General features: G+C 58.8%; 3 protein-coding genes across 6 annotated transcripts in view; 1 reads left to right on the forward strand and 2 right to left on the reverse strand.

The window, feature by feature from the left end:
- GPAT4 (glycerol-3-phosphate acyltransferase 4) overlaps positions 1-5,906 on the forward strand; it is a 31,820-nt gene extending 25,914 nt beyond the window's left edge. Inside the window, exons 4-13 of the mRNA XM_040994164.1 lie at positions 476-776; positions 1,059-1,133; positions 1,596-1,685; positions 1,778-1,871; positions 2,204-2,319; positions 3,245-3,300; positions 3,496-3,581; positions 4,048-4,176; positions 4,271-4,350; positions 5,063-5,906. Coding sequence (XP_040850098.1) covers positions 476-776; positions 1,059-1,133; positions 1,596-1,685; positions 1,778-1,871; positions 2,204-2,319; positions 3,245-3,300; positions 3,496-3,581; positions 4,048-4,176; positions 4,271-4,350; positions 5,063-5,171 — 1,136 coding nt within the window. The 3' untranslated portion in view covers positions 5,172-5,906. The remainder of the gene's footprint in view (positions 1-475; positions 777-1,058; positions 1,134-1,595; positions 1,686-1,777; positions 1,872-2,203; positions 2,320-3,244; positions 3,301-3,495; positions 3,582-4,047; positions 4,177-4,270; positions 4,351-5,062) is intronic.
- Positions 5,907-17,965: 12,059 nt separating this feature from the next.
- NKX6-3 (NK6 homeobox 3) lies at positions 17,966-21,425 on the reverse strand. Its single transcript, XM_040994247.1, has 3 exons — positions 21,029-21,425; positions 19,366-19,535; positions 17,966-18,205 (listed from the first exon to the last, which is right to left on the reverse strand). The coding sequence occupies exons 1-3, from the start codon at positions 21,423-21,425 to the stop codon at positions 17,966-17,968; spliced, it is 807 nt and encodes a 268-aa protein (XP_040850181.1).
- Positions 21,426-23,640: 2,215 nt separating this feature from the next.
- ANK1 (ankyrin 1) overlaps positions 23,641-26,400 on the reverse strand; it is a 165,275-nt gene continuing 162,515 nt past the window's right edge. For all 4 annotated transcript variants that reach the window (XM_040994165.1, XM_040994166.1, XM_040994168.1 and 1 more), the window contains one exon: positions 23,641-25,667. Coding sequence is in view for 2 of the 4 variants with exons in the window: in XM_040994168.1 (XP_040850102.1) it covers positions 25,641-25,667 (27 nt within the window). In the remaining 2 variants the exon portion in view is untranslated. The remainder of the gene's footprint in view (positions 25,668-26,400) is intronic.

Below are 26,400 nucleotides of genomic sequence, written 5' to 3' on the forward strand. Positions count from 1 at the left end.
GTGGCACCACACACGATAGGAGGCAAGGATGCAGTTAGGAACCAAGCTCACGGCTCTGCAGCAGTACTCTGGCGAGACGCAGCACCTAGCCTGACCTAACACCAGTACTGCAGCACTGAGGAGCCAACTCTGGCAGCATGAAGACCTCCAGGAGATGCGTGGGCCTACAGGCAGGCCGTAGTGCACTCGGGCCCGAGTGCTTGAGCAGCAGAGAGAGGGACAGGCCCTGCGTCCATCAGCTCACTCCCAGCTGCCTGCAGCACTCAGGGTTGGGCCCCCGTGGATCTCCTGCCTGGGTAGCAGGACTCCCTTGCACATGGACTGTCCCCTCCTGCTTGCTGCAGCACCGATTGACACTCCCAGTAGGGGGCGCTGCTGTCCTAGACCTCCTGTCCTGCAGCAGTGGCCCCCAGAGCACACTGGCTCTGGCTGTGCACTGCCGCCAGGCTGAGGCCCCAGGGGCTTCTGTCTGCAGGAATCATTGCTAAAGACCCCACGTCACTAGAGGAGGAGATCAAGGAGATTCGCCGCAGTGGCAGCAGCAAGACGCTAGACAGCGCCCCGGAATTCGAGCTCTCCGACATCTTCTACTTCTGCCGCAAAGGGATGGAGACCATCATGGATGACGAGGTGACCAAGAGGTTCTCGGCTGAGGAGCTTGAGTCGTGGAATCTGCTGAGCAGAACCAACTATAACTTCCAGTACATCAGCTTGCGGCTCACCGTCCTGTGGGGGCTGGGTGTGCTCATCCGCTACTGCTTCCTCCTCCCGCTGAGGTGAGGGCCAGGGCACACCAGGAGGGGTGCAGGTACCCACTGGCACAACAGCCAGCCTCCTCGCTGCCAGGACCTATAGACCTGTGGCCGAGGTGGCTGCCAGGAGCCAGGGAGGCTGCGGGCAGTTTGGGAGCCCTGTGGTCTGTGCCTCCGGTGGGTCTGCCCGGTCAGGCCTCAGAGCCGCAGCTGGTGTTAAGGGTGCGGACCATGGTTTTTACACTGAGCCTCATACTTGGTGCAAGGGTCCATGGGTATGCTCTAACTCGTGTCATCATCTTACAGGGTCGCTCTTGCTTTCACCGGCATTGGCCTCCTGGTGGTGGGCACGACCATGGTGGGATACCTGCCGAATGGGAGGTGAGTGCAGTGGCCTGTCTGGGGGCGGCGGGTCTTGACATGAAGGCCAGGAACCCAGGGTCACGCACTGGCTGTGTCTGTTGTCATTTGGTGCTGCTTCTGATGTGCCCCGAGCTCCCCTTTCCCGTGGGCAGGTGCCCATTTGTGCTACCAAGGTGCTGAGAGACAGGCAGGAGGTCGTGTTGCAGATGCCTTTCCTCTGGGGAGCTCTGGAGCCGGCAGCTCTCCACCTCCTCTCTGCGCGGCTGTGGGGGTGAAGTACCAGCCACTAGTGTAGGTGGCTGGCATTGCTCTGTATCCTCCAGTGTAAATGCCACAATGACCAACCAGATCTCAATCTCATGGTGAGCTTGCCACACGTGCTGGCAGCCCCAGAAGCTCTTGGTGGCTTTCGGGACTGGGGCCAGGGAGCCATTGGCGTTGCCAGCGCAAGCCAAGCATGTGGCCTGTGGTTGGTTGCAGGTTGAAGGAGTTCCTGAGTAAGCATGTTCACCTGATGTGTTACCGCATCTGCGTGCGTGCACTCACGGCCATCATCACCTACCACGACAGGTGAGAGCGCCTCGGGTGGCGGGGTGGGGCGGGCCGAGGCTCCCCGCACCTCCAGCAGTGGTGGTCTCTGTGGCTGTCTTTATTTCAACCAGGAAGAACAGACCCAGAAACGGTGGCATCTGTGTGGCCAACCACACGTCCCCTATCGATGTGATCATCCTGGCCAGCGACGGCTACTACGCCATGGTAAGGCTGCTGCCCATGTCCCTAGGGCACTGCCACGCAGCTGGAGGTGATGCCTCTGGGGTCCCTGCAGACCTGGGGCAGGGGAGGGGCAGGGTGCTGGGGACAAAGGAGGAGCTACCCTGCTTCTTTGGGATTCTAGCTGTTTTTAACTGCAGTGCCTTCTCTTACTGATTCCGAGGAGAAATGTAGGGTGTGGGGAGTCCTCCAAGAGGGGATTCCTGACAGTGAGTAGGTGGTGGTTAGCAACTGATGTAAGTGGGTGCAAGGGAGGACGCTTGTTTTGTGGGAAACTGAGCTGAGCCCACTGCTAACACTTCCTCTGGCTGTGCTAGGTGGGCCAAGTGCACGGGGGCCTCATGGGTGTCATCCAGCGGGCCATGGTGAAGGCCTGCCCACACGTCTGGTTTGAGCGGTCTGAGGTGAAAGACCGCCACCTGGTGGCCAAGAGGTGAGTGGCACAGTGGAGTCGCAGGTCTTTGCTGGGCCTGTGAAGGCTTCACAGTGAATCCCCCAGTGAATTGGTGGAGTGCCGAGCCTTAGCGGTTAATGTTCCCTCACCTTTGTCATTCAACTCACTCATCATAATAAGCCAAGTAAGAACTTCTGTTAAGCTATTTGAGATGGCAGGGTGAATGTACCATCACAGAGAACAGCCTGCCTTAGGCAGTGGAAGGTGCAGAGGCCACTCCGCTTTCCAGACTTCCAACAGCGAGGCGAGACAGTGTGCGAGAACTTCCGACCTCGGACCCGTGGGGACGTGCGGACCTGGCCTGGGTGACACAGAGCAGCAGTATCCTTCGGCTTGCTGCCACTCCCGCCTGGGCTGGTCAGCAGGACACACAGAGTGAATGCTGCCCTGCTGCTCAGTGCCCACTCCTGTGATGTTGCCTTCTGTGTGAGGCTGCAGCGGCCTCCTCACCTCCCACTGTGGCCCTGGGGGACTGCTGGCAGTGTCAAGGAGGGTCCTCCGTGCACAGCGCTGTCTCACTTGTGTAGAAATGTATACTTAGGCTTTGCTGTTTCGCTCATTTGTGTGGTAGAAAGGAGGATGGGCCAGCTTTGACTCACCCAGTTGCTTCTCTCATGTGCCCGTGGCTGGCCCAGGCTGAGGCCCAGAGCTGAGACTTGGCCTGGGTATCACCAGCTGCGTGGCTGGGGCGCAGGAGCCCGAGCTCACCCCACCACCTGCTGAGGTGTCACTTTGCAGGAGTTGGGGCACAGACTGCTGTAGGCATTCCAGGGTCAGCCATGGCCAGCCGCCTGCCCGCCTTCCCTGAGCTCTCATGTGCAAGCTTGGGGTGGTGGCTTGTGAAGGGACAGGACCGGGGCTGGAGGCTCGCTGTGCCAGCTCACTGCTTCCGCTTGTCTCCTAGGCTGACCGAGCATGTGCAGGATAAGAGCAAGCTGCCTATCCTCATCTTCCCAGAAGGTGAGTTGGCCTGCGCCGGGCGGGAGCCAGCACAGCAGCAGGCACAGCACCTTGACCCTTGAGCGGCAGCTCGGCCGGGGGGTGGGCCGCTGTGGGAATGGGGTCCTGTGCAGAGGGTTGGTGGGCATCCTCCTGCTCGCCTCCCCTGCGGCCACTCCCCCAGAGAGGCAGCCTTGGCTCTGCTCTTCCTTGCAGGGACCTGCATCAATAACACATCGGTCATGATGTTCAAGAAGGGCAGCTTTGAAATTGGGGCCACCGTGTACCCTGTCGCCATAAAGGTAGGCCCCTCAGGGGGCTGATTCCTGCCCACACCCGTCACCTCCCCTTGCTCCATGAAGCTGGCTAGCACATTGGGGCTCCCCCTGAAAGGGGCACTTCCCATGTGGGAGCAGGTGGCCCGGACTATGGTGAGCATATTGGCTCTGAAGGAACCACTCCTAGCAAAACCAGAGGGGCCGAGCGGGGAGCTCATATAGACCATCCAGGCCTGGGTCCTCCCTGCAGCCACAGAGGGTGTCTCTGAAGGCCCATCAGGAGCCCCCGTGACAATGGCAGGGGGAGGTGGGCACTGTCTGCGGTGCCATGTGAGAGGCAGGCAGACTGCTCCTCTCCAGCAGTTCCCAGGGGTCACAGCTGGAGGCGGAGGCTGGGTGTGCACCAGGGAAAGCCAGGCCAGGCCCCACAGCTGCGTTCCCAGTAGGGGCTGCTGCCCCCACCTCTTAGCCTGGCTTTGCCTTGTTGCAGTACGACCCGCAGTTTGGGGACGCCTTCTGGAACAGCAGCAAGTATGGGATGGTGACGTACCTGCTGAGGATGATGACGAGCTGGGCCATCGTCTGTAGTGTGTGGTACATGCCACCCATGACCAGAGAGGTGGGTGCTGGTGGCCAGTCAGGACGCTGGGGCCCGTTCCCCCTCCCCACAGCCGGCAGCCCGCGCTGAGCTGTCCTCTGTGCTCCTCTTGCAGGCGGACGAGGACGCCGTACAGTTTGCGAACCGTGTCAAGTCGGCCATCGCCCGGCAGGGAGGATTGGTGGACCTGTTGTGGTGAGTGAGCCCGGGCCTGGTCAGTGTGGGCTGTAGGCCTGGGCGGCACGGGCTGCCGCACCCATGCTGGGCCAGCCTCAGCCATGTGACCTCTGCTAGAGCCTGTGAGGTGGGCTCTACTTACCTGGAGCACAGCCTGGGTACAAAGTGTACAAATGAGCACGGGTCCCAGGGAACCCACCACCTGCCTGCAGTGGGCGTGAGGGCAGCGTAGGGAACACGGCTGTGAGCTCACGTTCCATCCCGTGGGTGAGATGCTCTGACTTGGCCAAAGCCAAATCTCACATTCTCAGGCCTACACTGCAGTTTGGCACCTGGGGCAATCGGGGCAGCTGCTCGTAAGCACGTGCCTGTGCCAGGCTGCATGGTTCTGACATGTCTGCTAGCTCACTGCCCCAGAGGCCATGACACACAGGGCAGGCCTTGTGGCTCCCAGCAGGATGGGTCCAGGTGCTTGGCTGGCTCTCAGTGCCTCAGGCGCATTAGCAAAAACTGGAGCTGAAGCAGAAGGGAGCAGCTGGGACTTGAACCAGTGCTCTGATGGGTACAAGGGGCAGCTCAGTCGACTGTGCCCCATTGCCTGCCCCGTATCTCTTAACACTTGATTAGAAATTGCTTCAGCCATCAGGGTACTGTCTGGAGGCCGCAGCAGGCCAGCCCTGGGCCGTGCTGGCCGGGGTGGGCAGGCCTGTGACAGCACGTTCCTCTGCAGGGACGGCGGCCTGAAGAGGGAAAAGGTGAAGGACACCTTCAAGGAGGAGCAGCAGAAGCTCTACAGCAAGATGATCGTCGGGAACCATGAGGACAGGAGCCGCTCCTGAGGCTGGAGAACCGCCCGGGAGGCCTGCAGCCAGCCCGAGACCTCAGACGGGCAGTGGGCTTGGCCCGGCATCAGCAGCCTGCTGTCCAGGGCGGGCGCCTTCCCGTGTCTTCCCCAGGGCCCTCGGGAGGGTGCCATTAAAGTCAGCTCTGCAGCTGTGCAGGTCGTGCGTGGCCCCAGCCGGGCCTGCGGGCGCCATGGACTCCACTGCCAGATGGTCCGACTGTAACAGACAGCTCCAGGCTTGCCCCCGCCGCCCACGTGACTTGCTCTCTCTTTCATGTGTGCCTCAGTTTCCCCGTTGGTGGCACGGACCCAGAGTGGGAGGGCGTCGACACCTACCTCACAGGGTTGTTGTGGGGCCGACGATGCGACCGTTGAGTGAAGGACTTGTGTTCAGTGTCAGGAGGGCTGGGCATAGGCTGAGGCCTCCTGTGGCCTTCTGTGAGTAAATAAAATGTACAGATGGCAAACACACCAGCGCTGCCTTCCCTGTGTCCGCTGGCCGCAGCTGTGGGCAGCGTGCAACCACTCAGTCACATGGCTCTTGTATGAACACAGTACCAGGACTGCTCCCCGCTCCCAGCCCCCAGGGGCTCTCAGCCCAACAGGGCCCCCAAGCCTGCAGCAGACGGCTGGGGCAGCCCAACCAGGGCAGGTGGCGAGCCATGGTGGGTGGGGCTGCTGGGCAGGTGCCCCATCACTGCTCGCTCTGGGGTCCCCCAGTTCAGGTGCCCAGAAGAAGGGGCTGTTGCAGCTGTTGGTGCCCACAGGATGCCACCCATTGCCATCTGCCAGCTTCTCTAGCAGGACCCAGGGTGTGTGCGCCAGCCATGCTCGGTGTCCCCAACACGGCACCCTGTCCTGGGAGGGCCTGGTGGGCCACCCTGCCCCGGTGCTGGCTGTGACAAGGTCCTTTGTGTCAGACAAACACTGCGTGACTAGAAAACTTCTGGTACCCACCCTTGCACAAACTGCATAAACAGTGATTGTCAGCTTGGGAAGGTAATGTTGCAGCATTCGCATGCTCACTGCCATGAGCTTAAAAACTCCATCTTGAAGGTCAAGTTCCCTTGCAAGAGATTCTGCTCAGCCCACCTGTCTGTCGGTCAGTTAGTGTGCCGGCAGCTCGGCCTTGTGCCAGTGCAAAGCCATGCCCCCCAGCAGCGCTCACTCAGTCACCCTGCTACCTCCTTGCTGCTGTCCCAGCAGACTTCCTAGGTTTGGGATCACAGGACTGGTCTTGGCTGGCCATGCCGCTGACACATCTGTAAGGCAGCATGAAACAGCTGGCCCCACTGCTGTGAGACCCGAGGTAGGGCAGGTACCACACTGCTGCCCGTCACAGGCTCCCACACTGCTCTCTGCCTCTAGAGAGGCAGTTCCTGATTCCTGAGAACTTGGGCTACGTAACAAGGACCCCCTTCTACTTCTAAGGAGTCTGTCATTTTTATTTTGTCTTTAAAATGTCATGTAAGAGTCCGGCATGGCAGGTTGAACCACTGACCATGACGCCGGTATCCCACAGGGGCCACAGGTTTGAGTCCTGGCTGCTCAACTCTGGCTAGTGCAACTGGGAAAGCAGCAGCAGACGGCTCCTCCTGCTGTCTCCCCTGGGGGAGGCCCAGCTGGAGCTCCTAGGCTTGGCTTGGCCCGGGCCTAGCCAGTGCAGCCATGTGGGGACAAGCCAATGGTGGTGGCTCTCCTCTCCAACTCTGCCTTTCAGGTCCTCAAATCTGAGCCTGGTGTGATAGGACCCCATGTGGGCACTAGTTCCTATCCTGGACGCTCCACTTCCCATCCAGCTCCCTGCCTGTGGCCTGGGAAAGCGGTGAAGGACGGCTCCAAAGCCTTGGGACCCTGCACCCCGTGGGAGACCCAGAAGAGGCTCCTGGCTTCAGATCGGCTCAGCTCTGACCCTTGCAGCCACTTGGGGGATTAACCAGGAGATGGAAGATCTCTCTCTGCCTCTGTAAATCTGCCTTTCCAATAAAAGTAAGTAAATCTTTTTTAAAAGTAAACGAATCTATACTTCTTTGTAAGCCTTCTGCATGAGAGCACTCCCATCTGATGGTTCATTCCTGAAACATCGTCAGCAACGGAAGCTGCGCCGGAAACAGTCCAGGTCTCCTGTGTGGGTGGCTGAGGTCCGAGGTCGAGAGCAGAGGCCTGCTGGGCACCCGGGCTTTCAGCTATGGGCTGGGGCAGTGAGTGGTCGTGTTCGAGTGGCAGCCACCTGCCTGGGTGGCCATGGCCGGCCCAGAACTCTGCAGCCTGGAAGGTGCGGGGCTGGGAGGGCAGCCCGCTCTGTGCACGCCGAGGCCGGGCCAAGTGGAAGGACCAGCATCTGGCCATCCATCTTGTACCACACTCACAGCCTGGCTCCCACCACCCCCAGTCAATAACGTCCCTCTCCGATGGGAAAGTTAATAAATTTTGCTCTAGATTAAAAGTATTGATCATTTCATTTGTAAACGATAAATAAAAAGGGGAGGGGGAGCTTGCCCCGCGCTGGGGCCAGCGCGCTGTGGGCAGGGCTGGAGAGAGCCCACCGGGCGCCCAGGGGTGGGCCACTCATATGCATCCTCACCCCGCCGGCCGCATTGATTTCCTATTAGTCTCCCAGCACCACCCAGTAACACATCATCTCGGGACCCGCTATTAATGGTCTTTTGATAAATAATCACTTGTAAGTCAATAAATTTTTATTAAACAGTGTGGCTCTTTGATTTATTAAAATCCGACCGCGTTTGTCTGGGAGAAAAGGGATGCTGAATTGAAGCGGGGCTTTTCATATATCTTCCTGACGCCAGTCAGGCACCGCACGCCCCCGGGAGAGAAAAACAATCGCGTTTTAAAAACAAACAGCCAACTTTGGAACTGGGGCCCTGGCCAAGTTGGTCTCCATTAGGCCTTATCTACTCCCCTTCCTGCCCCACTGCCCCAACCCATGCTTCCCAAAGTGGCCAGGGCCCTCAGTAGGGCGTCAGGACTGGCACCCCACTCTGTTGTCTGGGACCGCCACAGGCCGGTGCCAGTACAGGTAAGTGCCTGAGACCTGCTGGCCTTGCTCAGGGACAGGCTAGGCAGGGGACACTCTGGCTGTTAGTGCTGAAGACTGGCTTTGTCCTGCTATTGGTCACTGGCTGTGCCTTTGCTCTGGATATCTTGGCCTGAGACCACCCATTGGGGCACCCATGGAACCACCAGTGTCCCTCAGAATGCCTGCATGGCTTTCACAGGGTTGTGTGCCCAGAGGCTGCCCAAGCTGTCAGCACAGAAGCCCAGGCTGGGAGACACAGCAACACATGGGATGTTTAAAGTATCCTGGTGTCGGGCTTTGGCAACCCCTGAGGGACATAGGACTTTCTCCAACAGGTTGCCTAGAGTGGGGTGGGTGTGGCGGCGTGCCCTCCAGCCCCTGCCTAGATCCTGCTTGAGTTTTGAGTAAATGCACAAAACCACAGCATTAGGACTGGCCTGTGCTGCTGGTGGGGCGGGGACAGGAGGCAGGGAGGAGGAGCGAGGCTGGCACTGGGGGCGCTGCAGGGCTGGGGGGGTGGCTTCTATCCGCAGGGAGGTGCCCTAAACTTCTAGGCTGAGGAGCTCGGGTCGCTTCTGACCCAGTTTCCCCACAAGGAAGGTGGGGCAACCCGTGACCCCCATGGCAGCTTGGTTGGGGCAGCCTCAGCTCCCTCAGGCCTGTTTTTTGGGGGGTCAGGCCAGCCCTTGCTTCTGGCCTTAGAGCTGGGGCATCTGACTGGGCCCACGGCGCTCAGATTGATCCAGCAGCTGCGATTTGTCATCCCTTCCCGGCAGGCGCCGTTTTCCCCCCAGCTGCACGAGGCCCCTTCGACACCTGCCGTATTTTTCTTCCCGCGCTGACGTGACGGGAGACAGGTGTTAAATTACTTAATCACTTTAAAATTGTTTTAATTTTCTGTTTTTTATTGATCTCCGCAGCACCAATTAATCAGCTCACTGGACCAGGCAGTTAGTACATTAAAAATTGTCAAGGAGGCCGTGCGTCTTTGCAAAATGCGTAAAAGAAAAAAATATTCAGCTGGCACATTTCATGCCTCGTAGGCTGCAGGCAACAGCTCTGGGCCCACACACAGTTCTCAGCTGGGACGGAGCCTCTGCCCTGCCCTCAGGGGTGCTGCAGGTGCACCAGGAGCTCTGGCCAAGTGGGTTGGGCGACAGGCAGGATCCAGCCCTGAAAGCAAGGGACTCTTTGTCTCTGATTTGTCACCTGCCCTCCCTGGATTCTTTGTTGGAGTGTCTGGGGAAGTCTGTGGCAATTCCCAGCTTGTTGGAGACTCACGCCTGCAGCCGCCCTGGGAGCCACTGGCCAGAGCCCAGGCCTCTGCGATGTCCCCTGCCCAGCCCCACACCCCCAGCCTACAGTTGTTCCATGATACATTCTGGATGGCTATCTCCTACCAGCTCCCTTCCAAGCTGGAAGCTCTTGTCCCTTGTCCCCCTGGAAAATATCCTGGGCATCACCAATTTCAGCTAAATGGACAGAGCAGCCTGCGGAATCTAGTTGCTTGACTTTCCCATCACTTCCCATTGCACAACTCCTTCTCTGGGTGCCTGCCTGGCCTCCCCCAGTGCCTCCTTCCGGGCCACCTTCACCTCCCCTCCCCCGGCACAGTCCTGTGGCATCCGGGACACCCCCAGACCCAGAAGGCGCAGGGAGCAGGAGGGGGCGCGGCCCAGGGCCCCGGCCGCCTACACTTATCTGGCGGCCGCACCCGCCGCGTATTAATTGGAATCTGATGGGGCCGGGACATACAATCTGCTATCGATTTTCTCTCCGGACGCCACAGCTCTATTTGCTCACAGCTGCCTCGCGTTTCATTGGTGCTGGCTCTGCAGGCGAGGGCTTATCGGCTGTGTGGCTTCCTGGGGCACAGAGGCACGCACTCGCCCCGCACACAGGCCGCCCGCCCAGCCGCACCCTGTGCTCCTGGGGACGGGGGATGGGGGGTGGTGAGACCACTGACCCGGAGGGCTCCCTTCACACTTGACCTCACAAACTGTGCTGACCAATGCCAGAGTGTGTGTGTTTGTACAAATGTATACACGTGCGTATGCATTGATGCATGTGTGTGTGTGCATACATATGCACATGTATACACAACACACATCTATACACATAGAATGTATCTGCATGTGCAGTGTAGACATACACAACTATACACATTTACACTGTAGGTGTGTGTTTATACGCATGTACATATGAGTGTGAACCTGTGTGTGCATGTGCTGTGTATTATGCATGTGTATACTAGTGTGTGTTGTGTGCGTGTATGCAGCCATATATGTGTGCATATGTGTGTGTGCATCGCAGTGCATATCTGTGGTATGTGTTTTATGTGTGTGTCCACATGTGTGTTACAATGTAAACCCGCATGTGTGTGCAGGTGCATATGTGTATACTGCATATGCTCTGTGAGCTGACCCCTTGGGCACCCCAGGTCTGCAGTCAGGTAGTCTCCAAGGTGGCCCTGGTGCCACCCTGCTGGGGGAACTGCACAGCGTGTCTCCCTGCCTAAGAGACAGAGCACCACCCGCTCTGTGGGTGACCTGCCGTCCCCACACTGCGCCAGGCAGCCTGCCTGCTGAGTGAGCAGCAGTTGCAGTGGCCTCAGGCTCACAGGTGCTGCACGGGGTGTGGGAGCCACCCTGAGGGCCTCCCAGGGTGTGCACATGGCTGTGAGGCACTGCTGGGACCCCCTCATGTGGGGCTGGCACTTCTGTCTTGCCCCAGGGACCTGAGTCTCCCAGGGGCATACCACCTTGGCCCCCTACCCTCCCACCCCTCATGCAGCCCTCACGTTCCTCTCCCCGGGCCAGAGGGAGGGGCCCAGGTAAACACTGATTTCCTAGGGACACACATTAATTGTGTGGCGAGGACAGGCTGCCGGGCTCATGCTCATGTGGCACGATAGATGATGTTTGTTTGCTGCTCCAACAGCCATAATGAGGGGTGGCCCCTCCCCACCACCTCCAACACCGGAGTGGGGTGGGGGCGGGAAGGAGGCAGATCTGGGTGTCTGGCTGGAGAGTCCGACATCCACACCGGCAAAAGACCTCCCCTCCCTTCTGCTCCACCTTGCCAGCCAAGTGACTCTCTGCCTGCCTGCTGGAGCCATTATCAAAAGTAGAACCTGGGGCCTGGTGCATTTGTCTAGTGGCTGAAGTCTTCACCTTACAGTTACCAGGATTCCATATGGGCACTGGTTCGTATCCTGGCTGCTCCACTTCACTTCTAGCTCCCTGCTTGTGGCCTGGAAAAGCAGTGGAAGATGGCCCAAAGCCTTGGGTCCCTGCACCCACCCACGTGGGAGACCCAGAAGAAGCTCTGGGCTCCTGGGTTTGGATCGGCTCAGCTCTGGCTGATTGTGGCCACTTGGGGAGTGAACCAGCAGATGGAAGATCTTCCTCTCTGTCTCTCCTCCTCTCTGTATATCTGGCTTTCCAATTACAAACAAAACAAAACAAAAACTTAAAAAAAAAAAAGAAAAAGTGGAACCCGGGCTGAGCTGGTTGCTGGACAGCCAAGGTTCAGCCCAGGATGGGCCAGGTGGCCTCCTGTGAGGTTTGGACCATTGCTGCTTCATGGGGAGACTGCCAGGATAGCAATGGCTACAGACTTGCCCTGGTCCCACCCTACTACCCCCTGCCTGGCGGGGGGGCCAGAGGCCAGCAGCATCCCATCGCCAGCAGCAATTCTCTGGTCAAGCGAGGCCTCTGGGGAGAAGGGAGAAAAATCAAACTTCAGGAGCCAGTATCTGAGCATTCCAGGTTAAGCCTCTGTCTATAGCATCAGCATCTTATAAGTTCAAGTCCTGGCTGCCCCACTTCCACTCCAGCTTGCTGTTAATGTTCCTGGGAAAGCAGCAGAGGACGGCCCAAGTGCTTGGGCTCCTGCCCCTACGTGGGAGACCTGGAGGAAGCTCCTGGCTTCAGCCTGGCTAGCCCTGGCCACTGCAACCATCTGTGGAACAGAACATCTTTCCTGTTTCTCCTTCAAAATAAATACATAAAATCATACACAAGAGGCATTAATTTATTTGAAAGGCAGAGTTCCAGAGAGGAGAGGATAACAGATTTTCCATCTGCTGGTTCACTCCCCACCAAAGCCACAATGGTCAGAGTTGAGCTGATACAAAGCCAGGATCCAGGAGCTTCTTCTGGGTCTCCCATGCAGGTGCAGGGTCCCAAGCATTTGGGTCATCCTCTGCTGCTCTCTGATGAGCATTAATAGGGAGCTGGATCAGAAATGAAGCAGCCAGAAAATGAACCTGTACCCCTATAGGATGCTGGTGGTGCTGATGGTGGCTTAACATGCTATGCCATGTTTTGACTTTTGTTTTCTTAATGGCTGTTACCAACAAGACAAAGTCACATGGTCTGGGTGAGGAAATGGAAAATGGGGAGCACTTGACCTCTGTCAGCAAGAGTAGTGGAAAACGGGGTGCAACCCCCAACAACGCGCCACAGGTGACCACAGCGGAGTACTAGCCAGTCAGGACAAAGGACATTGTGTCACTAGAAGTGGCCTGGAGCAATCACTGGACTCTGGTAGTGAGCCAGGTGGGTGTTTCCACACATGCCATGAGAGCATCCCAAACCACAGACCTGGAGGTGGAGGAGCCGAAGGCAGGTTATGGGTCCTTGTCCAGAGGCTGGCCTTGACCTTATGCGGTTTCTCACAGCAAGGGAATCCAAGTGGGGTGTTTCAGCCTGGCCATGAGAATGAACGCCTAGGGTTCTCAGCAGACAGCAGATGGCCACACTAACTCGCTTGTGCTCATCATACCGTGTGGGATTCAGGAGCCACTGCATCCCTCCCTGCCTCTGAAATGCAGGCTGCCAGCGCGCATTGTAGGAGTCTTCTTGTGAATAACAGAGAAGTCAGGCACAAGTCGGCTGCCAGTTTGTGCAGCGTGTCTTCAGAGGGCCCAGGCAGGCGATGGGGGCATCCAACTGGACTCACTGGTGCCCCCAGAGAAGCAGCAGCCACAGCACAGCCGGGCACACACAGCGTCTCTTCTCTGATGGCTGCAAGGCCCCTCAACCAAGTGCCTGCCTCTGCCCCTAGTTCCAGCTGACCCGTCTGTCCCCCCACCAGCTCCAGCCTGCCCGTCTGCCCCCCAAGCTCCAGCTGGCCCATCTGTCCCCCCACCAGCTCCAGCCTGCCCGTCTGCCCCCCAAGCTCCAGCCGGCCTGTCTGCCCCCCAGCTCCAGCCTGCCTGCCTGCCCCCCAGCTCCAGCCTGCCCGTCTGCCTTCAGCTCGAGCCCGGTCTTGATTTCCATATATCCTTTTTTTTTTAAGCTTTACTCATTTTTTAAAAAAATTGAAAGACATACTTACAGAGGGAAGGAGAGACAGAGAAAAATCTTCCATCAGCTGATTTACTCCCCAAACGGCTGTAATGGCTAGAGCTGAGCTGATCTGAAGCCAGGAGCCAAGAGCTTCTTCCAGGTCTCCCACGCGGTGCAGAGTCCCAAGGCTTTGGGCTGTCCTCCACTGCTTTCCCAGATCACAAGCAGGGAGCTGGATGGGAAGTGGAGCAGCCGGGATACAAACCAGCTCCCATATGGGATCCCGGCATTTGCAAGCAAGGATTTAGTCACTAGGTTACCACGCTAGGCTACAAGCTAAGTCCTCCATACACCTTTCTCCTTACTGTTTGTGCTGGCCACTTCTCTTTGCTTCTCAGGTTCTTTATTTTTCTTTTCTATTTTTATGTTGATGAGGATGATGATGGTGATAAATGGAGAACACTTTGGGTCTATATGGCCTGGGTGAAGCTGTGTGGCCAAGGACCAGTTACTCAACATCTCTGTGCCCCAGTGTTGTACGGTGGCCGCAAGAACACAAACTCTGGACTTTCGACAGGTCAGCGAGGGAAGCAGCCAGAGGAGCGACCAGCAGAAACATCAGCAGGGGTCATGCTTGCCTGGAGCACAGACTGGAGACAGAGGCTCGACCTGCTAGCTGCAAGATGGGGCACTGGGGGCACAGAACTGCTGGCGGTGCACGAGTGAATGTGAGTCAGGCACCGAGGAGGAACCTCTCTTTGGGGCCAGGTGCAGTGGCACTGTAGGATAAACCTCCAGTTGTGACACAGGCATCTGTATGAGTCCTGGCTGCTCCACTTCTGATCCAGTTCCATGAGTATAGCCTGGGAAAGCAATGGAGGACGGCCTAGAACCTTGGGACCCTGCACCCTCGTGGGAGAGCCAGATAGAGTTCTAGGCTCCTGGCTTCAGCCTGGTCCAGCTCTGATCATTGTAACCACTTGGGGATATCTCTTTCTGTGTGTTTCTGATTTAAAAAAAAAAAAAAGTCTTTTAAAAAAGAGGGGGCAGTGCAGTAACCTAGCTGCTAAAGTTCTCACCTTGCACGCCCGGGATCCCATATGGGCACCGGTTCTAATCCCAGCAGCCCTGCTTTCTATCCAGCTCCCTGCTTGTGGTCTGGGAAAGCAGCAGAGGATGGCCCAGGACCTTAGGACCCTGCACCTGCATGGGAGACCTGAAAGAAGCTCCTGGCTCCTGACTTCGGATCGGCTCAGCTCTGGCCATTGTGGCTGCTTGGGGAGTTAATCACTGGATAGGAGATCTTCCTCTATGCCTGTCCTCTCTGTATATCAGACTTTCCCATTTAAAAAAAGAAAAGAAAAGAAAGAAAGAAACTGAGTTGGAAGGGTGTGTGGTGAGCCAATTGTCCCCATCAAGACAGTTGTCCAACCCCGGTGACACATTGTGCCATTCTGGCTCTCGTAAGCAGAGGTGAAATGTCAGAACTTCATCCACTGCATAGCGAGGGATGGGTCATAAACGTGGGCAGTGGTCATGCCCCCGAGGGCTCTGGTTTGGGCTGGGTCCTGGCTCACATCCCCCATGCCATCTGCTCATCTCCTTGTTGGCCACTGCTGCCCACGCTGGTCAGGTCCCAACCCTGTGATTTATAGGAAGTGAAGCTGTTTCACACCCTATCCGAGAGTAGCTGACCCATGGGGACACCTGCTGGGCCCCCTGTTGGGCCCCCTGAAGTGCCACCTGTCCCTGACAGCGCGTGCAGTGAGCCAGAGGCCTGTGCCATGCGTCTCCACCTGTGTGCCCGCATCCATTCTCCTCATTAGTTTGCCAGTCTTGCCGGATTGGTGGTGTGTTAGGTGGACGCTGGCTGTGGCTGAGCAACCTTAGTCAGAGATCCTTCTTGGTGATGTGCATGTGGGGGTGGGGAGGCGTTTGGGGGCAGCCTGCAAAGAAGGGTGCAAGTTATGTTCTCAGGTTCTTGTAAAAACACTTTTATTGATTAGAGAGTGGTGAGGCACCTGGGTGGTCCTCTGAGATGCTCTCACCTCTCCAGTGCCACGCCCTCCTGCATCCGGTCACCGGAAGGGTTAGGTGGCCAGCCACCACAGCAGCTCCTGCAGCCCATCCTGGGGCCACACACACCCATCTGCACTCATCTCACAGAAACCCTGCCAGGCTCTGGAATTCCCCCTGCTTTTCAGGTGGGTAAAAAAGAGGCAGGAAGGGCTGGCCAAAGATGTGGGACACTGGATGCTATGTCTCAGGGCTGCGGCCTGAATGCTGGCTCTCTGCTTTGATGAACACTGCTGGCCTGCCACACACCCAGCTCCAGCACAGCTGATCCGGCCAGGCCAGCCCCGCCCTCCCTCCTCCTCCTGAGCTGCCTGTCAGGGCTGCCGTGAGCACAGGACCGAATCTCTCCCCACCCCCCCGCCTTCCCACCCCATCTCTGACAAGCATGTGACACGCTTGGAGAGAAGCTGCACCCAGCATCCATTTACAGAAAGTTTTGTCTTAATTAAAAACTACAACATCAACACGCATAACAGAGAATAAAAAAGAAGTGCCAACAGGGCCTAGGCTGGTGATTAACCTCATAAAGGAGGGACTGAGGAGCCTTGCACTTCCCCACGCGCGCGCGCGCGCGCGCGCGCGCACACACACACACACACACACACACTCACAGAAGGCTCCCCAAGGCTCCTGGCAGGTAGCCCAAGATGTGGAGATTAGCCACGGCTTGCGTTAGCTCAGCAGGTATGTCTCCGGGGAAGAAGAGCCCAGGCTTCACCCAGATGGCTCAGGCATGCTGAATTATAACTGAGGTATAGCAGTTAACATTGTGAACACTGGGCTGGTGGGGTAGCTTAGCCTGCTAAACCTCAGCCTGCACTGCTAGCCGCACATATGGGTCTCGGTTCACATCCTGGCTGCTCCACTTTCCATCTAGCTCCCTGCTTGTGGCCTGGGAGAGCAGCGGAAGACAGCCCGAAACCTTGGGACCCTGCACCTGCATGAGAGACCAGGAAGAAGCGCCTGGATCCTGGCTGCGCATTGGTTCAGCTCTGGCCATCTGGGGAGTGAACCAGCAGACGGAAGATCTCTCTGTAGCTTTGTAGCAGTTAGTGCGCAGGCTGAGGGGCTCCTGGGTGGTGGTGTTCCCACGCTGCCGAGCTGGAGCTGAGCTGGCCCATGGCCACTCCAGCAGGTCTGTGTCCCTGCCCCAACTCTGCCACTCCACTTGGTAACTCTCAGAACTTAGTTCCTCCCTCATGCCATGACAGTAAGAGGGCACTTGGTCATGGCATTGAAGATGTGTGCTTGGAGACAATGTTGGAAATCCATGTGTAAAGAAAAGGAGGCTTCAAAAAATTCACGGAACTGTTATAAAAAGAAAAGATGTATGCATTATTATTTTTTTTGCATCAAAATGAGCTCTTTTTTTTTTCAGAATGTTTTGAAGTATTCTCCTAACGCCTGCTTCTTACGTTTCTGGTGGGATCTGGTGGGCTCATGTGGGGTGAAACAAGTCTGGCTTCGAGGGCCTAGGGGGTCTGCGTCCCCAGCACCTGCCACAGGGCTGGCACCCGCCCCCAACTCCCCGCTGCGGAGGTGACCCGGAAGTGTCCACTCCAAAGCACCTGCTCCCCCCCACACACACGCACCTGCCGCCACTGTATCAGTTCTTCCCACAGCAGCACACGAGGTTTCTGGAGCTTTTTATCTTTATTATTATTTTCCTCTCTAGTTGCGAAAAAAGCCACTGCGTATGTGCAAAGTTTCGGTCTCCGCCGCCGCCGGCCCCACCCCGTCCCATCCACGCAGTCACCCAGGGCGCCAGGAGCCCCCGCAGCGCCAGCTGCAGAATGCCACGACCAGACGACTTGTGGGGTGGTCCCCGGCGCCCTGCTCGCGGCCCCGAGGGGCGCCTGCCCTTCCCTGGCTGCTCCCGGCGGCCCTGACCCTCACCCCGCCCGCAGGCTGCGCTGGCAGCCCCCCGCCTCCCCCTGAGAGTGACGTGGCCAGCTCAGCGAGAAGAGCTTCCTTAGCTCAGGCTCGCGTTGCGCCTTCCCAGGGCTATGCGCGCCCCCAGAGCCTGGCCTCTGAGGACCCCCGCTGGCGGAGGGCCGGCAGGGCGGGACCCCGGAGGGCCAGCACAGCCAGGTCTCTGCAGGTGCCTCTGCGGCCCTCCCGCCCCCTCCTCCCTCAGCCAGCCAGGCCCCGCCTCTGTGTCCTGCCCTCCACCCCTGCTCCTCTTCCTCCTCCCGCCCCTCTTCTTCTCCTCCCCTTCCTGCCTCTCCTCCCTTCCTCTTCCTCCTCCTCCTCTTTCCCCTCTGCGTTTCGGGTTCCCTGTCCCTGCGTCTTGCCCCAGTCTTCCAGTCCCTCCTCGCGCTGCTCCTCCCTCTGCCCCCGGCCCCGGAGCCGCCTGGGGAAGGACGGGCCGGGCGGGCGGCGTCAGACGCTGTGCGCGCCCAGGCTGAGCACGGAGAAGGCGGCGCGGTGCTTGCGCAGCAGCAGGCGGATCTTCTCGTCGTCCGAGTCGGGGTCCAGCGGCTTGTTGTACTCGTCGTCCTCGTTCTCCGAGGCCGCGCGGTCCCCGCCTGCGCCCGCGCCGCCAGGGGCTCGGGGCGTGGAGGACGACGGCTCCAGGGCGCTCTTCTTGCGCCACTTGGTCCTCCGGTTCTGGAACCACACCTGGGTGCAAAGACAAGGGTCCCAGGCAGAGCACACGCACGCACAAGGTCATGCAGAGGCGCGCATGTGTACACAGACACTGCACACAGCACACATGCAGAACACACATGTGCACGCACAGGCAAAGCCAGGAGCACATTGGCAGAACATACGTAAGTACACAACCTAGGCACACACACTGCATGCATACAGGGCACACGCAGGCGCACATACAAACATCGCTGTACACAGCACACACAGGGCCCGGGATGGGATCTGACTCGCTGACAGTCCTTATTTAATTTACAGTAGCACAGATGGCTCCCGGCCGGGGTAGACTGCCTTACGGCTGGGCGCCTTTCCTGCACTCGGATGAGCCCAGCTCTGTGTAGTGTGCATGTTCCCCAGACCCTCGTGGACCGTGGTTCACTCTCCGCCCCACAACTAGAAAGAAGCCCATTGCCCCGGATAGCCGAGGAGGGCAGAAAAATACCCCCAGAAGCAGGGGAACACGCAGCAGGGGTCCACGCCACCTGCCCACAGTCCTGGGCTCCAGCTCCAGCAGGGCTAGGACGTGGCCACTGGGGAGGTTCATGGAAAACAGCTGAGCTACATGGCTGCAGGATGCTTTGAAATCCGAGCACAAGTTTCCCATGAACATTCGTGAAAGTTCCTATGAGGCTGATGTGGGAGGCTGTGGCAGTGGGCAGCCCACTGAAGACCCCTGGCTCTGATACTTCCTTCCTGTGAAGCCTCGCCACCCCACACAGCACCTAGCAGAGCTCGAGCTACCCAGCCACCCGACGAGGAGACACAAGTTCATCTCCTCCCTGAGTCAGTCCCCCTCCCCAAGTCTCCATGTTATAGAAACGACTGAACCAAGGCCAGCGCCCATTTGCTGCCCCAAGGTGGGCCAACCCTGTGTCCAGTTTGAGCTGGCTGCAATGGCTGCTCCCCCATAGCTGGGGGTTCCCGTGCAGCTTGCACAACAGGGCCCACTGGCTGACGGCCACATGCTGGGCATCATCAGTACTCAAGGTGGAGGGGGTAGTGCCCAGACCTCACCCACTCCCAGGACAGTGTCCACCTGAGGGTTTGGGCCCGTTATGGCATCTTGTAGGGCTCCTGTGGCCTGGTGGGCACCTCTCCCCACGCCACTCCTACCTGCCACACACACTCACCTTGACCTGTGACTCGGTCATTCCCAGTGAGTACGCCAGCCGGGCTCTCTCTGGACCAGCCAGGTACTTGGTCTGTTCAAAGGTCTTCTCCAGGGCAAAGATCTGGTGGCCCGTGAAGGTGGGTCGTGTGTGCTTCTTCTTGTGGATGCCGTCGTTCAGGGGGTCTGCGGCTGTGGGGCGGGGGCGGGAAGGGAGGTGAGAGAGGACGTGAGCAGGGGCGGGCATAGCAGGGGTCGGGGACCAGCCACACTTCCTGGCCTGCTTGGGTGCCGGTGGTCCTCCAGGTTACACTGGGGCAGCCTTCCTGACCCTCACATAGCAGTGACCGTAACCTGGGTGTCTAGCTGTGCGGTAGCCCCCCACCTTCTGGCTCCTGGTGGTGATGGTGAGGGGGGCAGCAGGGTCCTTAGCTCTGATGAGCCGCAGTTGAATGTTCTCCCTGCTCCCTGCGCCAGCTTGCCGGGGCACTGCAGCATGGCCCTCTCCTCTACTTGCCTTGCCGGGTCACCTTCTCTGTGCCCAGGGACATGGGACTCCACCTGCACTCCCTTGTTGCTGGACTCCCAACTTTTTAGGTCTACGGCAGGAGCTAAAGAGGGGACGAGCCCCTTCTAGTCCCCCTCACCAAACCACTAACTCCTCTTTCCGTGACTCCAGGCTGCCTTGCCAGAGGAGGGGGTAGAGCAGGGGGCAGGTTGTGTGTGTTTGTGGGGGTGTTTTGGGCATCGTGGCCCGTAGGGGGGCATTTAGCCTGGCTCAGTGCAGCTTCTGTCCCAGCTCCGGGCACTGCAGGCAAGAAACCTGGGGTTCAACAGCCTGCACCTGCTTGTTGTCCGCTGCCAGCCCCCAAGCTTTCTTATTCTCCTTGTGTGTGCATTCAGGAGCCAGGCAGGGGCTGCGGACGGAGTGTGTGGATTGAGAGGTGAGAGAGAGCTGGAGACTGAACATGACCCCTACCCCAAGACATGGCTTCATGTAGGTTGTAGCTTCCCAGATAGGATCTGCACCCCAGGGAGGCCCCCCCCGGGCATCAGCACGCTCCGGGGGAGGGTGCTAAGCTGGCCCCCCAAACCCTACTGTGTTGTGGATGGAGCCTGGGGCTGGGACACACACTCCCTTTGGTCCTGGCTGTGCCTGAACTCAGCTGGCCAGTCAGCCAGGGCCTGGGTATGAGTCCAGCAACGTAGGCTACTCTCCTGCCTCTGGGGTGAGCCCCGGCTACCTCTAGGCTTTTCCCGGTCCCATATTGGGATGGTGGTTGCTAGCCACTGTCAACAAAAACCCTAAGGGAGGAAGGTGGGACCCCTCTACCCCCAGCACACACACACTTCACACTCACAGCAGGGACCCCAAAGGGAAGGTGGCACAGTGGCTGGGTCTCTGCCATGGGGCAGTATTTGGGGGGCAGAAGTGTGGCTGCCAGCTGTGCCTGGCATGGGGTGTGTGTGGCCTTGGTGGCCTGGGAGGGTGGCTGGGGCATGCGTGTGTGGGGGTTAGTGACCAGACAGGTGAGCCAGCAGAAGAGTGAGCAATCCTGCACCTGGCTAGGTAGAGGTACCCGGAGCTCTGAGCTGGACCACGCTGTTAGTCCCCTTGCCCGGGCTGCCCATACCTCGAGCTGGGTGGTGGCCAAGAGGCCCACCGCCTGCCCTGCTGTACTCACCACTGCCGCATTGCCGCCCGCTGCGCCACTCCTGGGCCGTGTCCGCCCAGCAGTTCCGGGTCCGGGTGGGGTAGTCGCCGCCGCCGCCACCGACAGTCTTGGAGAAGTTTCCCACCTGGGGGCTGTAGTAGACCCCCTGGGAGCCGAGGCCCCCAAAGCCTGCCACATGGGGGTAGCTGGAGAGGAGGCCGCTGCCGTTGGGTGCGGCCACGGGCCTGCTCAGGATGTCCGTGATCCCGTGGGGGGTCCCGGCGGACAGGTGGGGGCCCAGCGCTGGCGGGCTGAGCTTGTAGAAGGAATTCTGCACCGAGTACTGGCACACGGGGGCCTTGACCTCCGAGAACTGAGCCAGTGGCGTGTTGTTGAGCAGGAACGGCCCCTGCAGGTTGGACTCCATGGTATCCAGCTTGAGGTGGGGACGCACAGTGGGTAGGCCAGAGTCCCCCAGTTCGGGGACCCTAAAGCCCGTGACCCCACGCTCCAGTCTCCGAGCTCATGGTAGGTTTAGAGACTCAGAACCTGCCCCGGGTCCTCACTTTGGCCCTCCCACCTGCAGCATCCGGGCCCAGCCCTGGGCACCTACGTCCGCCGCCACTCGGAAGTCAGGTGCTCCCAAGGGTGGGGGTGAGGGGTGCTTCTTGCAGCCCGCCTTGCCCCTCGGCCTCAGCTGAGACTCCTGCAGGTCTGGGGACCCTCCATGAGAAGTTGGAAGTTCAGAGGAGGAACATTTCCCTGATAAAGCTCCAGCCTATTAGAATACAGCCCTGGGACTGGCTGAGGCGAGGGAGACCGGTTGCCATTGGCTGGTGCATGCGCGCGTGTACACACACACACACACACACACACACACACACACACACTCACACACTCACACGGGCCTAGCATTGACTTCTCCTAGACAAATTACACTTTGAAAGATTGACTGTAAGATCAGCCCGTGTTTGTCTGAGAGAGAGAGAGGCCAGAAGCTCCGTTCATCCTCCGAGGGGCCACCTGCTCCCCCACAATCCGAAGGATGCGGAGGGGGTGTCTGTGGGAGGTCTCTGTAAGTCACAACTCCTGCTGCTGTGGCTGCTGCACGCCCCCCCCCCCCCCCCGCCCCTTGACGGACCGACAGGGGTCCAAGGCCGGAGGTCACTGCCCTGAGCAGAGGGCCGAGCACAGGAGGACACAGCCGCCTGCAGAGCTCAGGGTAAGCCGGAATGCTGGCTGGGCGCACCTGCCGTCCATCCCAAACTTGGACACCTCTGAGTGGCTGGTGCTGGGTGGCCAGTGGGGCAGGGCCGAGGGTGGCCGCTGGCTAACCTTTTTCCTGCTCACCAAGGCCACCCAGGAGCTGTTGTGGCTGTCTCCTGGGGGTAGCAGCTGGTCTGCCTTGGTGGGCGGGTTTGCAGTCCTGGCAGGGAGAGGTGGGGTCAGTGTACCCTCCCCTCCTTCCACTTAACGGGAGGGGAAGGGGGTGACTCAAAAATTTTATGGCCTAAGGAATGAAAAGATTGATTTGGAATGCATGCACCACCAGGGGTCTTAGGTTCATGGGAAATGCGTATTCTGCAAACACCTTGCGTGCATGCATGCGCTGCCAAGTTTCTGTTGTTCCCGGCATCCCCACAAGCTCACCCTTCCACTGGGGCGTCCACCAGCCAGCTGTCTGATGCCTAGACACTCAACACACTTTCCTGTTTTCTCTTTTGATGACTCCCGCACCCCAACAGCCACTCTGTAGGAGGAACGCCTCCTTTTAACAAGGAGGAGGGCCCGGCACAGTGACCCATTAGCTAATCATCCTTCAAGCACCCTGGGCGCTGGTTTGTGTTCTGGCCGCTCCACCTCCCATGCATTTCCCTTCTCGCTTTCTCTCTGTAAATTCATCTTTCCAATACAAATAAATAAGTTTAAGAAACAAACAGGGAGGAGCAATGGAGTCCCTGTGAGCCCTGTGCTCCGTGGCCTACACGGGTAGGTGAAGCCTCGTGGGAAGCTGCATACATGCTGTTTCTGCAGGTTTGAAATCACATAGGGAACACAGCTCCTGTCCCCCAGGGAGAGAGGGTAGGCCCCTGGGAGGTGGCACCACCTCTCCTGCACTTGCCACTAACTCCAGGCAGATGCAGGCTGAAAGGCAGCAGGTGCTGGCCCACGCACCTGGCCTCTGCCCCTCACGGAGCCCATGGTTCCAGGTTTCAGCCTGGCCCAGCCTGGCTGGCTGGGATGGGCATTTGTGGGAGCAAACCAGTGGACAGAGTTTTCTGCTTTTCAAAAAAAAAAAAAAAAAATCTTTGAAAACAAAACCAAAGACAAGGGCTAGGCATGGCTGGGAATAAGGTGGTTTTCCTGCTGGAGCAAGGCAAGCTCTTGGGGTCTGAATAGTATTGAGAAACTAAGGACTCACAGCGGGTCCAACGGCAGCCAAGTGCCCTGGGGTCGTGGTGTGGCACCACCATCCCTTAGACCCCCCCCTCCCCAAGGGGTTTCTCCCTGATGGGTGATCCAAATCCGCGGACCCCGGGGGGGGGATCTTCACTGCAAGACAGAGCTGTCACACGCCGCTCCTACCCTCCCCCTCCCCAACCCCCAAAGACGTAGCCAGGAAGAGGCGCGGGAGCCCTGTGCCATGGGTCCATTTCTTTATTAATTTTGACATTTGTTCAGCTGGTGTAGGGAAAATGGTGTTTACATCATCATAATGGGGTGAGGGGTGGGAGTGGAGGCGACCCCCTCCCAGTAACTGCAGGTGGGAGGCGAGTCAAGACATGAATTCGGTTTTTTTTTTCATAACAATTAAAAAAAAAAAAAACCTCAAGGTTAATTTCCAAACTTCTAAAAAGCGTCTAATGCGCAGACTGTGCAGCATTCTCTAGGCGTGGGTGTGGGGGACCCCACCTCCCCGAGCTGAGCTGGCGCCCAGCAGCTCCTACTGGCACGGGGAAACGCGCGGCCAAGTAGCCATGCCGGGCGGGGCGCACGCAGGGTGCCAAAGCGCAGCGGAGCCGGGCCCGCGCGGGGGGCGACCGGGGAGGGAGAGCGAGGGCCAGGCGGGGGGTCGCGGCGGCCTCACCCGGTCAGCCTCGACCCCGCGCCGCCCGGCCCGGCCCGGATGCGGCGCGGCGCGGGCCCTCGCCAACCGCGGGCGCGTCTGTGCTACTAGGAAGGGTCCGGCCAGCGGCGGCTCTGCGGAGCGGCGGTCAGGGCCCCTGGAGTTTGTGCTGATTCGGGCTTCCCTCCGCCGGAGGCGCGCCCCGCTGTGTGAGTGTGGCTTAAGGCTCTGCCCTGGCTGAACCGAGGCGCGGGCAAAGGGGTGCTTGGCAGGGGTGGGGAACAGCCGCGCCGCCCCTCGCCTCCCTGCCCTGCCCCGGCGCCCCGGCCCTGCCCCGCTCCGCCCCAGCCTGCGGGCTGCCCGGGGTGCGAGCACCAAGTGGGCTCTGGGAGAGCTTGGGGTGGTCCTGACGCTCGCGCAAACCCCTCCTCGCTTCCCTGACGGCTCCTCCCGCAGCCCGCGCGAGCCCTGGGCAGCCCGGCTGGCTGGGGCTGTGTGTGCACATACCGCTAAAGTGTTGCTATTGGTTTGCATAGTATTTATTGTTTTTGTTTCGTTTTTTTTTTGTTTTTTTTTTTTTGTTTTTTTTCCTCATATACACAAAGCTGATTGACTGTACAGTTTTACACTTTTATGGACAAGGACTATTATATGAGATTTAAGTGCTGGAAGATATTAGAAAAAAAAAAAACCCACCTCTTCTGTATGGAACATGCTGGTGCGATCCGCTCCGTCTCCTGGGGCGGCTGCCAGCCCTTCCCCAGCTCGGAGAGAGAGAAGCCCCCAAACTGGGCCCTGACGCAGAGCCTGCTGTGTGTGTGCGTGCGTGTGTGTGTGTGCGTGTGTGTGTAGGGAGCGTGTGGGAGGTCCCTGCCTCTAAGGGACCCTGAATGCACCCCTAAAGGCAATGATTTTCCTTTGGAAATTGATCAATATTGAAACTTGCAGAAACAAGAAGAAAAAAAAAATGCCAGTGGCTCCACAGTAACACTGTGTGTGTATGAGTGGGTGCAAGGAGGCCATGGTGTGTGTGTGTGGTGTGCATGTGTTGAATCCGTGCCCCTCCGTGTCCGCCCACCGGAGGTGAGGAGACGTCCTAACGCAATGGAGGTGTCTGAGGGTGGTGGGAGAAGGGACAGGGCCAACTACTGAATGCGGGCCTCTTGGCTCCCTTCTTGCCCACCACACACACTTCTTCCAGGAAGCCAACATGGACTCCTTCAGGATGAAAAGTCGAAGAATAAACACAAAGTTACCCTGTACTCAGTCAAAACGAAAACACTCCAAAGCTATCCCCAGCTGCCCAAGAGCCCTTGTTCACATGTGCTGTGCCTGCCTGCCCACGCGCGCGTGCACCCCCGCCCCCTCCACCAGCCTGGTTGCCCTGGTCCTTGTCGTGGGGCTGTGGGGCACAGGTGTCCTGGCCAGTTGGCCACACCCACGGAGGAGGCTTAAAGGAAGTCCTTTACTGCAGATGATGGCGCCGGCCTGTAGGGGGCAGCCGAGTCGCCCCGTGGTCTAGAGCCCTCCCCAGGGTCGGCTCTCCTCCTGTGTGCATGGCAGGGTATGTGGAGTTCAGGGATTGGGCGTCGAGGTGAGGTCCTAAAGGACAGAGAGAGAGGAGGGGTCACCTATGAGGTCAAGGCTGAGGACGAGACCTCCACTGTGCAGCAAGGATGGGAGGCAAGGCTGCTCAGGCAGGTGGGTGCAAACTGGCCCTGACCTGCATGCCCACTCCCCCCTCCAAACATACAGTCTCCACCGCCCTGCTAGCCTGGGGCCCTGCTGGTCCTTCCCATTCCTCAGTGCAGCCAACAGGCATGCGCTATGCCAGCCCCGGCCGCCCTCGGGCTCCAGGCCCCTCTTCCTCTCTGCCAGCTGCCTCAGGTGTAGCCAGCCAACAGGTGCCTTCACCCTAGGGTGTTTCTGATCTCCACCCCACTACCCCCCACCGCCCACAGCACTCAGTCCTGCAGCTGGGCCACTCTCCCCAAGCTGGCCTTCAGGGACCCCATGGCCCACCTGCTAATGGGGAATCCTTGCGTGAGGACGCTGACAGGCAGTTGGGTGAGGGTGCTGTTAGGGTTGGAATTGGCTTGGCGTCCCTGCCAAGGCCTGTCTCCCCAGGGATGTACCTTAAGGGTTCAGGTTGGGACTTGCTCACCTCCTGGTATCTGAAGGCAAGGCTGGGGGAGGTGACAGACCTGGAAGGGGCCCTTGTGGGTGGCTCCCTGGGAGAGGAGCAGCTGACTCCCCACAGAGAGGGCAGATGGTGGGTGGGCCTCCAGGACACATGGCTTGCCTTGCCACGGGATCAGGCCTCCACCATGCACCT

Source organism: Ochotona curzoniae, unplaced genomic scaffold (genome assembly GCF_017591425.1).
Source record: "Ochotona curzoniae isolate NIBS_2020 unplaced genomic scaffold, NIBS_Ocur_1.0 contig_899, whole genome shotgun sequence".
NCBI classification, from domain to species: Eukaryota; Metazoa; Chordata; class Mammalia; order Lagomorpha; family Ochotonidae; genus Ochotona; species Ochotona curzoniae.